The following is a 13292-nucleotide window of genomic DNA, read 5'->3' on the forward strand; positions in this document are numbered from 1 at the left end:
TTTGATACACAGTGTCATGTTGATCATAACACTGTGCGCAATATGTAACAACTTTATGAAAATTTCAATATATTTCCCACAATTGTTATAAATTGCTTCAATACCATTAAAAAATGTACAAGAAAAATTTAAACGTTTAAAGATTATAATTGACTTAAGATATTTGACGTTTCTTTCAGTACATAGGCGTCCACGAAATTTTTTTTGGGGGCAGGCAACCCGAAAAGCGCCGTCCTTAACGTGTTAATATTAACATTCATAAATAGAAAAGCAATGAGATGAAATAAATCTATTCTCTTTTGCTACTTGGATCTGGTTGAAAAACATCAGGTTTAAGGTTTACTAAAAATATGTCTAAAGCACTTTGCTTCTGCCTTTTCCTCAGGATGTTTTAGAAATGTGACATTGTTTGGTCATTCCAGACAATGCTATTACGGCTTGTTTGGACATTATTGCGCGTCGTATTCCAAACAACATTTGGTTTGCGTCCCAACAGGACGTTCATCAAGTTAGTCTTATTCCAAATCGGAGATACCGAGGTATCACTGTATTTTCTAGTCAATATGTATGGTATAGTCAATTGAATGTTTATAAAAGTATGATTACAATAAAAAAACAAACTAAGATATTTTGTTCAATTTGCATAAAAAAAATAAGTATTGTTTCCATAATATTTTACAGAATCAATCTTTAATGTATAAACCAAATAAATGCATGATTTCTGTTTTCATATAAATGTGTTCTATGAAGTTTTCTGTAATATTCATATAGGCAACCAAATTTACAAATTTCAAGAATATTATTATGAATTTTGTGCTAGTAAATGATATATATATATATATATCGAAATCCTGACAGCCGAATTTCCCAATATTAATGAGTTTCTTAAAAATATTTTTTTAAGTATAAATAACAACAATTAATAATCAAAATTGTATTTTAGATTGTTTCTTATTGTTAATGTTTATTATAAATAAGTCTATATCAAATAATAAAGGATATTGTCGGGATTTTGATATTGTCAGGATTTCGATTGTTGTGATTTTGATTGCCACCGGTTAGTAAACAGTAAATTTCCATTTTTTTAAGAGAAGCAATAGAATTGGTTTTGAAATCATTATATTTTATTCGACAATAATTTAGTTTCTTTTAATATATTTTTAGTATATTTTAATTATTTAAAATTTCAATTAAATATTTAAAAATAATTATGAAATTATAAATATTAAATTTGATGGGATAATAGACTAATTGAGAATAATATAGGTGGTATGGGAATAAAATTAGAATAGAACAATTTGATATTACATAATGTTTATTTAATTTCTTCATTAATTATTAAGAAATATTTTTTTAAATAATACAAACATTGAAACTGTATACTTAAAATTTATATAATATTTACATAATTAATATCCTGGTGCTCGAATGTCTTGAAAGTATATTATAATAATGATCTGTCGTCGTTCTACGTTCTAAACATTAAATTGAATTAATAAGTATAAGAAGTATAAGAAATAATCACCAAACAAAATAAATTATTAAACTAAAAAGGAGAAAATTGAGCTCCACGAATAAATCATTAAATTTCACGTGTTTCGTTCACCTTCGAACGCATCCTGGAAGCCTTAATAATAAATATAAATAACTCGATTCTCTCGTAAATAAAATATCGAGTACAAAAAAAAGAAACAAAATTCGACAGATGCGTTTTCCATCTACATTTTTTTTTGTCGCCTTTCAACTTACATAGAAATAAATACAGTAATAAATATAATACACATAAAAATTATTAAAAGTATTTGTATTTGGCATCATACGCAATGTAACGATATATTATAGTGTGTCTTGGTGCACTTTCTGGCCTTTCCGATCTCGAGAGGTGTCTTTTTTTGGTTACTTTTCGTCCTTTTTTTGTGGATCCTCTCGGTGTGTTTTTTGTTCTTTCTTCTCTAAAGACTTACAATTTCCTTGCCTTAACTACCGGACATCCTGAAAAGAAAAAAAATAGATTATTATAATTATGTTGTACTAAAAAAAAGCAGACATTTAAGTGTGAAATTTATAAACTTCAATTACTTGGAGAAGATATTGAAAAAATTAGGATTTTAGATCATTAAATATAAATTAATTATTATAATTAAGTAACAAATCTACAAAATAATGTTTACTTTCAATAAAATTACTTTGGTTTAATGAAGAATTTCAAACAACTAACCAAAATGAGTTATATTTAACTCGAATTTTTTCTATTCTTTTAAAATATATGGTTTATGGAAAAACAGGAAATCCACATTTTTTAAACGTTTTTTTTCGCGTTTAAATCGATATCAATTATTTCCTTGAAGAAGCTGCGAATCGAAGAATTTATATTCTTAATAAAGAAACTTCCTGTTGCGAATATGGTTAGATGTCGGTAACCTGTACTTAGTTTATGAGAAAAAAAAATACTGAAATTTTAGGAATTATAAACGAATAGAGGAAATTCAATACGAGAAGTAAAATAATATATTTATAGTAATTCTATAATACTTATTTGAAGCAAGAATATGAAAGTTCTCTTTTGTTTAAATATGAAAACTAAAGATAAATTTATAGTAATGTCGGTATTATAAATAAGCACATTATTAATATTTTGATATATACGTTTTTTGTTTTCTGTCTCTTTGTTCACACGTACGTACTTGAACAAATTCTAGTGAACAAATTTCAAATTTCTCAATATGCTGATAAATATCAATTAGCTGATAAATATTATATAGTTTTAAGTAATTAATAAATATAAGTAAGTTTAAATTAGTCACGTAGGTAAACATATTCGTTCTTGTTTTACTAATTAGATATTTACGACTTTTTGTACATACGTCTCTTCATTCGCACTAATGTACTGTATATTCATAGGAACATTCACTTTCCGTCATTATTATACGTTTATTTTAAATAATAAATTAAGTAGTTTCTTATTTGTAAATTTAAGAAGTATTTGAAATAAAAACAAATAACGGCTTAATCTGATACACAAGTAAAATGGTGACAGTGTAAGTCTGGTCTAACTGACATAAGTGTACGTTTGTACGTTAGTTCGAACAAAATACTGTACGTTAATGAATATTGGAATACTTACTGCAAACTGAGCAATTGTGTTCGTCTGTTCCATCACCGCATCCGTCCCTACCGGAGCATGCAATTGCGCTGGACCTGCATCTACCATTGCCGCATCTCAAAGGGCAGTATTCGGAAAGCCGCCTCCTGGCTCTTCCGCGACAAATATGTGCAGGTTCATCGCTTCCATCGCTACATCCAATTATGGCATTGCAGAACTCATATTCCGGAATGCACTTTCCGTCGGCGCATTGGAACGTATCCGAAGGACAACCTCGTTTACCGGCAGCCTGACAATCCTCCTCATCCTCGCCGCTGATACAATCCTTAACACCATCGCAACGGCTGGCGCGGGATATGCAACGTCCGCTGGATTTGCACAGGAAAGCCTCATGGGGACACCTAGTTGCAGAGCATTCCTCATCTGATCCGTCGGAGCAGTCCTTGCGACCATCGCAGACGAAGAACCAGCTGATGCATGTTCCTGTGCTGCGGCACTGTTAAAACAATAAATATATAAATAAGTAATTGGAGATGATAGTCAAATAATGCGAATTACTTGGAAAGTGCCGGGAATGCAGCCACGGTTCCTTGCTGAGCAAGTTGTTGTGTTGGATCTGAAGATGCAATCGCAGACGCCGTCAATGCATTTGGAAGATCCATCAGCTGCTCTGCATTGAAGATCTGTTACACAAGGGAGTCCCAGACTCACGGCTACATGGCTATCATCAATCCTAGTGCGAATACGTGTAGACACTGGGGGTTTCATCGCTAGAACACAAACGCATAGCATGAATAATATAACTTGTACAAGTACTTGCGAAATAATATATGGTAGTAATGGAGACATACACAATTCGCGATACATGACATATACTTGTCTAATTACTATAAAATTTGTATATTTGTAGAATTAATTAATTGCAACAGTTTATTACAGTATACATTTTGAAATTAGTTTAGTTTGTGAAGAAATTGTTGATTGAAGTAGTTTAGTAAAAAAAAGAGTTGTATTAACTTTAAAAATTCAAAAAAATAATTATTTTAAAATATTTATTAATTTTGAATCAAGTAAAAATATTGTCTAAGACATATTAAAACTTTTTTTATAACAAATGATTAATTAAAAACTAAAAGTTCATTGTATTTTTGTGTTAAAAATACGAAAAATCCAAAACTTTAGTAACTTGTAATCAAAGTTGTCAAGTAATGTTCAATAATGACAGTTATCATCTATGTGAGAATAGGCAAAGTATTAAATAATAGCGCAATCCGGTAGATGGCAGACGTTGTCATATTTAAATTTGAATATAAATCTAACTAAAGTTTACTTTCAATAAAAAAAGGTGATATGTGTGTTTGGTACGTTTATTATCTACTCAAATTACTATTTAACTAATTCATAAAAACGGTAGTGATTGAAAATGTTAAAATAATTACTGGTTGTTGTTGTGGTTGTAGTTGTGGTGGTTGTTGGTTGCACGGTTGTAGTAGTAGTAGTGGTAGATAACAAGACGGTTGTTGGAAGAGGCGTGGAGAATGGTTCCATGGTTGTAACCCTCGTAGCAACGTTCATCCTTGTGGTAAAATCTGGCTGCAAAGTGGTCGTAACGATTTCCTCTTGCTTAGGTTCCGGTGTAGTCACGACATCATCCGTGGAATCGGCAATAACATTAGATTCATCCTCTTGCATATTATGCTTTGTGGTTGGGATTGCGGTGGTTGGGAAGGCGGAACGCACGCACGAATCCCCGACCTGTCTTAAGGGATTATTGCATTGACATCTCCCAAAGAGATTTGGGATGAGGAAGTCGCAGTGGCTGTCAGCAGTCCAGAGGCGACAATGAGCGTTGCTGTAGCATACATTCCCAGGACGTGCGGCTACAAAAAGAAAGAAAAAAAAAGTATTATTAACGACGAGAAATAACTAAAAATTAAAACAGGATTCAAATTAATTACCCCAAATAGTACAGCTGGTTGCCTATAATTATTGCGCAATTTGCATGTTTAATAAAGAAGTCTCAATTAAAAATTTTAATTGCGATATGCTCATTGAGTGTCTAATCATAGATGCGCATTTGAATACTTAAAGAAATCCCGGACATAATTGGCGGTAATTTCAAAATTGCGCTGTTTCTGTCACGTGACCGATAGGAAACGCGAATTCTGCTCTAGGGTCGTGGGCGCACTCGACCCATATTGTCTCAATTGACGCGAGAATTGTTTATGATAAATGCATTTTCAATTGAAACATAAATCAATTTGTTCGTTTTGCCGCTGCCCAATTGCTTCCCTTTTTGTTTTCGTTTTTGGCGTCTTGATTGATCATCGCATCGTTCTTTATTTTTTTTGTATATTGCAACTTCACCCCTCGCGCCCCTTTCGTGATTGCGTCAATCAATATAAAGGGCGAAGGGTGCAAGGCGATCCCCCTTCGTCCATGCTAACAACCACCCTAACTGTTTGGATTAATTGTCGCCTGAAACGATTTGATCAAACTTCAGGCTTTTCCAATTCCTCCCCCGGTTTTTCATTGTCCCCTTCATTGAGATTCGTTCTTCAAGATTTTGTTTACTCAGTCGGTATAAGTGATAGTTTTACTTTCACGAAAGGCTACAGCTCAATTTCAGTACAAATTATGGGTTAATAAACACATTTCTTACAAATAATTAGCAAAATGAAACAGTAAAGATAATATTTTGTTCAATCAATTAATGGTTGATAATTACCTAATTATATTTTCTTTATTCAATCCTTTGAAATGATCTAGTATCAAGAAATGTTACAGTTCGTTCTCAGTTCAAATTTTTGATTGACTATATGATTGAATAATCACACTTTTGGTAAATAATTAGGAAAATGAAACATATTGCACTATCTTTATTCACTCCTTATAAATGATAAATTAGTATTTGATTATCAAATAATTGGTTGATATTGATAATTTATCAATTTCTCAAAATTCTATCTATGTTATTAATATGAAAACGATTATGTATCAATAAATAATAGAATTAGATTTCACGAAAAATATTTGGTTGACTCAAATAGACGTAATAATTACAAATAATTAGAAAAATGAAGTACATTATTAAAGATAACATTTTGTCTACTCATTTTTGGTTGATAATTTATAACATATATCAATAGTCTACTTTTTTGTAACCTTACTTCATTCATGATTTACTATCAAGAAATACTATAGTTAAATTTCAATGAAATTTTTTGGTTGATCAAATTTACTCGTCTTGCAAATAATTAGGAAAATGAAGTACATAATTCAAGATTTTTTTTTGTCCACACATTGTTTGATCATTTTTCAATCTTCTCAATATCATACTTTTATTATTCTATCCTTACAAATGATAAATTATCAAGAAATACTAAAGAACTTTTAAACCAATTATTTTATAAATAATCAAGAAAATGAAGAAAATAGCAAAAAATTCTATTTGCTTATTCAATTTTATTGTAATTTTTAGAATATCTTAATCGTTATTCTATCAAATTTCTGATTACAGATTAGAATTTTGATTTTTGAAAGAAATTGTTGGTTGATAATTTATCATCAATAACAACAATCAATAAATAATTCAAGAATTTAAGTTAACAAATCATTATTATACTTTACTTATATAATCATCATAAGTAATCTATCATAAATTAAATCGATTTATGTGTAAATTATTGGTTGATTAAATCTTATAAATTATACAAAGTTTCATAAATATTTTTGCAAATTTATTACACTTTCCTAATACAAGATAAAAATCATGATAAAAAAAAGTCTCAATTTTCTAATATATCATTGGTTGATTATTTTGATCAATTTTTTATATCCTGTAAATATTTTTTAAGATTTAATATTTTATAATTTTCTTATACAATAAATACAATTAAAACTGGTTTATTGATAGTAATCATTGAAATAATTGCTAAACTATTACATACAAAAATTAATCAATACTTTATTCATATTTCTATATAAAAAAATACAGTTAGTATTATAATTTATGATGCAAACTGTCCTCTTAATTTATTGACCGAACAAACAACTAAAGCAATTAAAGGACCGTCTAGAAAGTTTCGTGTGGCATATGGTGTGCCGTTAGGTTTACGTATCTGATATTTTGCAAAATCGAAAATGAATTGCCACATACAAAATACGAACAGGGCAATTAATGTAAACCCTCGTGAATTACTGCTGAACGGTTTATTTTAATGCAATATTCACAGAACAATTTCATAACATTATTCCTGCTTTCTGGAAACAACAATTACTTTAATAATACCCATGACAATATTATGCAATTAAGAGTACAAACGAAAAAAAAGTTTTTTTTATAGACATTTGATGACTTTATTATTAAGAAATTAATTATATTGTTGAAAACTTATTTTAAAATTACTTTTTTATGTTTGGTATACTTATTTGATACATGAATAAATATGAAAAATATTACTGTAATGGAAAATCTTTACGCACCTTTTATTTTAGTAAAAAAAAATGTTCTTATTTTTGGTTAAAATTTAAATATTCAAAAAGTTATCTATGATATACAAATTCTTTAATTTTAATGTTAATTGGAAAATGTACAAAATAGGATATTGATTGCTTAATTTAAAAATAATACTGCGATTTAAAAAAAAACTACCAAAAATTTCAATATTTTTCTTGAAAAGTAATCCCATATATTTATTTGTGCTCTTTTATCTCTGTTTATTTGTTTATTATTATTGTTGATGTTTTTTTTTGTTAAATAACAGAAGGCTACATTTAATACCACACCCTATATCACTGTATTACAAATATGTAAATAAAATTTTTAAAATTGAAATTAATTGAAAAAGAGTACAAAAAAAAATTGTTTACCCAATTTAAAAATAATGCGTCAATAGGACATATTGATTAACAAAAATGTTCACATTATTGCCAAAAATTTCAATACTTTCTTTAAAAGTTCATCATATACATAATATTTACTAATTTACATGTTAATGAACAGAGAAAAGTATAAAATCACATTTCTAGTAAAGAAAATGCTCATATTTTTGTCCAAAATTTCAATATTCATAATTCAAAATGAAATACACGGAAGATAAAATTTCTATAGGCCATGTAAAAATGAAAATGTATATTTAATGTTTTGCATAAAGTTTTAATACTAAAATATATGTAATTTTAACATTATTTATTATCGATAATTTCTGTTTGTATATTTTTTCTAAAATTACGAAATAATTTGATATAATTTATATTTTAAATACAATATTCAATAATTAAAAATTGAAATAATTAATATCTATATCTGAATTAACAAAAATGCATAGAATTATTAAACTGTCTAACGATAAAATAATATTAATTCATAATTTCTCGATTTAACGTTAACTTTACTTAAGTACAAATTTAATTTTTATCTTTACAAAAAAAATCTTTTTTGATATAATTCTACTCATTTTGATTAGTTTCAAGTAAATAAATGTCGAAAGAGCTAAAGTTTACAGAGGCATTCAACGAAACAATAAAAATCTGTAACTAAACTATATGTGATAAAGACACTGAAATTTACAGTTTCAAGTTTATTGTACCTTTTCAACTTTAATTTGAAAAAAACATATTTTTTTTATAACAAAGTAACTTGAAATAAATCCAGATTTTACATAAAAACCATTTTTTGACATTATGTTTAACCATTTCTGTACTTTCTGAGTTTATTATTAAACGATCTTTTTTGCAAAATTCTTTGATTATATATGTCTTTTTAGTAACAAAAATTTTCATATTTTTGTCAAATTTTTCGATATTTTTGTAAAAAGTTCATCATATGAATAATAGTTACTGATTTCAAAGTAAATTAACTGAGAAAAGTAAAAAAATGTAGAAATATTAATCACAATTCTAGTAAAGAAAATGCTTATATTTTTGTCCAAAATTTCATTAATACGAAATATACTTTGTGACTTTATTGTTAAACGATCGTTTTGACTTAATTATTAAAGAAATTGTTGTTTCCAGAAAGCTAAATTGTTTGAATTAGTTTGTCTTTGCATTTTTTAACTATACTTTTTTTATGACACCTCCAACATTTTTTATGTTTCAACTATAAAATATGACTCAACATAAACATAAATTTACAATATAAATATAGTCAAGAAACATTTGTAAACAAAAATTAAATAAATATTGTTGCATTCAATTTGAATAATTGCTAGGTATTATAAATGAAAATAAAATTATTGAATAATCTTATACAATAAATCATAAATAAACAAACAATTATTGATGTGAACATTCTCTTTACATCATTGTATGACTAACATGTCCATCCAGAACTTTTTTTACCTTATCCTACGTGATTCATTATAACAAGATTTTTTCGAATACAAGTAACGCGTTTATTCAAAGGAAATCAGACAATAAATCAATATTTTATTTGCATTGCAACAACGATTATATCTTAAAAATGAATATTTAATTTATTATTACATATTTTTTCCGAATAGGAGAGACGTGTTATTCCAACATAAACCTGTCAATGATTCGTTCATATTTCATCCATTCTATGATATTTTAATTACATAAACTGATTCAATCACTTTTGATACAAAAACATAACTTTTCAGTATGTAACAGACGTGTTATATCAATGTATATCAGTCAATCTTTGCATGTATATCAAATTATTTTCAATCTACGAATGGATAAAAAAAACATTGATTTTTAACTGATCCAACAGGATTAATTCGAGTACCATAATTACGTAACTTTTTCCGGATACAGCAGACGTGTTACTTCAATATATGTCGGTCAATCTTCGCCTCTGTATCATACTTTATTTGCAAAAGAATTGCTGTGAAATTGGCAAAGATCAGTTATGATGATGATTCGAATCTTGGCCAGGCCGATAATTTGTGTGTGTGTAGCTAGCGCACGTTATGAGAGTTTCCGGGAACTTTAATGAGCACTTACGTCCTAGGCATGTGTGCTTCCTGAACTGAAGAAATCCATCAACGCAACGGCACGCACCGTCCAAGCAGCTGCTGTTGGCCACCTTCATAGAACACTGCTCGTTCACGATGCAATCGTATCCCAAAAGAGTTGCTGCAAATAACAAAAAACCAAAAGTTAAACACCGTCAAACTTTGTTGCTTGAGACGTAGAGGCACTTACATTGCACGCAAAGAGTCGTGTTCAGTCGGGCGTAGTAAGGTTGACACGAGCAACGTCCCCTCAGACACATCGAACCGCCGATATCTTCCCTGCATTCCCAATCGCTGTTGCATTCATCCCCTAATTTAGTGCCGCCCAGTACGGTCTGCAGAATTGCCTGTCGGGACAAAAATTCAAATTGGATTCAAGTAACACATAAAGATAGAAAGAGAGAGAGAATATAGAAGGAGAAGATGAAAAAGGAGCAAATTGCAATCTCCGGCTTTCTGATTAACAGCCCCGACTTTAATCATCTCCAAATGACTTCTTTCTGCATCAACACATCAAGTCCGACCAATCCGAACGTCAACTCGTTGTCGGTGCATCTCGCTGATGATGACCAACCAGAAAGATTGATTCGCCTTTTATTGCGTCTCCTAATTACGTGCAAAAGAAACAGAAGGAACAGAAGTTTTCTCTTCGTAAAAGGCGAACAATGCGAGAGGGCAATTGAATAAACGCACATACGACTAACGGCATCTTTCATTATACCTCTCGTTCCTTGAAGAACATCAACAATTTGCCTTCATTTTATTTTTTTGTTTGTTCTTGCAACCATAAATAGATCATTTTCATTATCATTCTCAATTTAATCATTGTAAGAATTTTTTGTTTTCTTTTTACATCACGATAATAATTTGGTATTAAAACTAAAAATAGATCACATTTTGTTATATGAGTCCCAATTAAACTGTAATAAAGACATTTATTTTCTTTTTAATGAAAATCCGTGTGCCATGGTAAGAATTTCTAATTAAAACCATACATACTTTACATTTTACATTACTATTCCTAATTACCCGACTAAATCAGATTTTTTTAATAAAAAAAACCATAAATACTAAAAAAAAATGACATTATCAACTCCAATTAAAGTATAGTAAGGATTCTTACACTTTTTATTATTTTTGCATTATCAATCCAAATTAAACCATAGATTTCAGTTTTTTTTACTACAACTTCGTATAGAATCATAAAAAAAAATTGTAAAGCGCCTATAACTAACATTGAGGTTTATTAATAACAGCATATAGAATTCTCTACTCTGACTACCGCGAAGAAAATACCGGCAAATTAAAAATGTCAGTTTTTTTTGGGACACCGTTTATTAAAACCGTGCATAGTTCATATTTTGCATTATAATTCCCAATTAAACCATGGTTAAGATTTTATTAATTTTTTACTACACGATCGTATAGAATTATAAGAAATTTGTCTATAACTCTAAAAATGGCGGCAAATTTAAAATATCAGTTATTTTTGGGACAACCTTTATTAAAACATTTATCAATCCCAATTAAACCATGGCTAGGATTTGAGTCTTTTTTACTACAAGTTCGTATGGAATTATAACAAATTTGTAAAGGGTCTATAACTTAACATTGAGGTTTACTAATGACATCATATAAAAATTTCTACTATGACTTCACAGCAAAAAAAAATGGTTGCAAATTTAAAATGTCAGTTCTTTCTGGGACACCCATTATTAAAACCATACATAGTTCATATTTTACATTATAAATCCCAAGTAAACCATGGTAAAGATTTTTGTCTTTTTTTATTAAAAGTGTGTATTTCATATTAAGATTTTTTGTAATTAAAACCGCATTTCGCATTTTCTATTATAATTCCTTAAATTATTACTAAAATTCACTGCATAGTAAGATTTATTTTAATAAATCCATAAATATTTCACATTTTACATTATCATCGCCAATTATAACCATGATAAGTTTTACAACTATTATTTATAACTCTCATTCTTCATATTCATCGGTTTGCGTACCGCGAAATTATGCACTCATAAACTTTCGTCCCTTCACTTTCGTAGTGGTCAAGAGATGAAAATGGTAGTTTCTTCAATATCTACAAGAAATTGCTTAGCGGGATTTTCTTACACGTCGGTGTAAAGAAAGTAAAGAATCTCTTTACTAGATTGTGGACAACGACATGGCTTTATTTGGTGAGGTTTAATGGCATGGAAATGATATAAAATCTTCGTAACTGTTCGTGCATTCTATTTTAATTGACATAGGTAAAAGTTAATTAAATATTGCTTATTATTTGTATGAAAATTAATTAAATATGGCTTTTTCCGCATTCCTCGTGTTTTATTTACTATAAATATTTATTTTCTATCAGAGAGAAGATTTTATCTGATTATAGGAATGTAAATATAGCGAAGATTTAATGTTGTTTTGTTTCGAGAAAATCAGAATTATTTAAAGTTAACTGAAAAATCTGTATTTAAAGATCAAAAGATTAGTTCCTTATTCAATAAAGTAATTATTTATAATTTAATATAGAGAATAATTTCACATTTCATTTAGCTCAAAATTATAAAAGAAACGAAAATAATCGCAAAAACTTCTTAAATATTAAAATGTTTTATATGATTTTTTATATAATTAATTCAAGTCAACGAGTGTAGTTTTTATGTTTAAAAGTAATTTGGGTCTATTCATGTTTAATGTAAAGAAAAATGCCGACTCAAAGAAATAAGCGTGTGATAATAATAGAAAAATGAAATATACAATTCTATTGTTTTAACTAATATACATTTAATTTCATGTTTCAATTATTTAGTGTTTTATACAAACTTTTCAAAATGAATATTTAATTTTTAAATAATGAAAGTTTTCATATTTAAAATACAAAATAGTACGAATAGACTGGTAAAATCAGGACTAATCGAGGAAGTAAATACATACCGTGCAAAAATATATTTTGTGTACTATTTTTTGGAATTTATTTCAATTTTGTTCAATTTAAATTGTAGTTTGTATAGTAAAACCGGACTGTTTGAATGCGCACTATTGCGAGGTATCGCTGTACATCAAAAAATATATTTTAGGTAATTACCTCGAATAGTGCGGGTATATTGCCAATAGACTGGTTAAATCCGGACTAATCGAGGAAGTAAATACATACCGAACAAAAATATATTTTGTGTACTATTTGTTTAGAATTTATTTTA

The 13292-nt window shown here is 28.4% G+C and overlaps 1 protein-coding gene across 1 annotated transcript; it reads right to left on the reverse strand.

The window, feature by feature from the left end:
* Positions 1 to 1815: 1815 nt before the first annotated feature.
* Positions 1816 to 10795, reverse strand: LOC108564654 (low-density lipoprotein receptor-related protein-like). Its single transcript, XM_017923735.1, has 7 exons — positions 10784 to 10795; positions 10277 to 10433; positions 10076 to 10207; positions 4543 to 4983; positions 3662 to 3873; positions 3125 to 3599; positions 1816 to 1992 (listed from the first exon to the last, which is right to left on the reverse strand). Exons 1-7 carry the CDS (start codon positions 10793 to 10795, stop codon positions 1961 to 1963), a joined length of 1461 nt encoding a protein of 486 aa, XP_017779224.1. The 3' UTR covers positions 1816 to 1960.
* Between the last annotated feature and the right edge of the window lie 2497 nt (positions 10796 to 13292).

This window comes from Nicrophorus vespilloides, unplaced genomic scaffold (assembly GCF_001412225.1).
Source record: "Nicrophorus vespilloides isolate i.1.1-1 unplaced genomic scaffold, Nicve_v1.0, whole genome shotgun sequence".
NCBI lineage: Eukaryota > Metazoa > Arthropoda > Insecta > Coleoptera > Silphidae > Nicrophorus > Nicrophorus vespilloides.

What these genes read in the sequence shown, in the direction of transcription:
- LOC108564654 (XM_017923735.1), bottom strand. An exon ending in GAAGCACACATGCCTAGGAC is followed by an intron (nt 4,984 to 10,075) that starts GTAAGTGCTCAT and finishes TTCTTTTTGTAG; the next exon opens with CCGCACGTCCTGGGAATGTA. An exon ending in GCATTCCCGGCACTTTCCAA is followed by an intron (nt 3,600 to 3,661) that starts GTAATTCGCATT and finishes TTGTTTTAACAG; the next exon opens with TGCCGCAGCACAGGAACATG.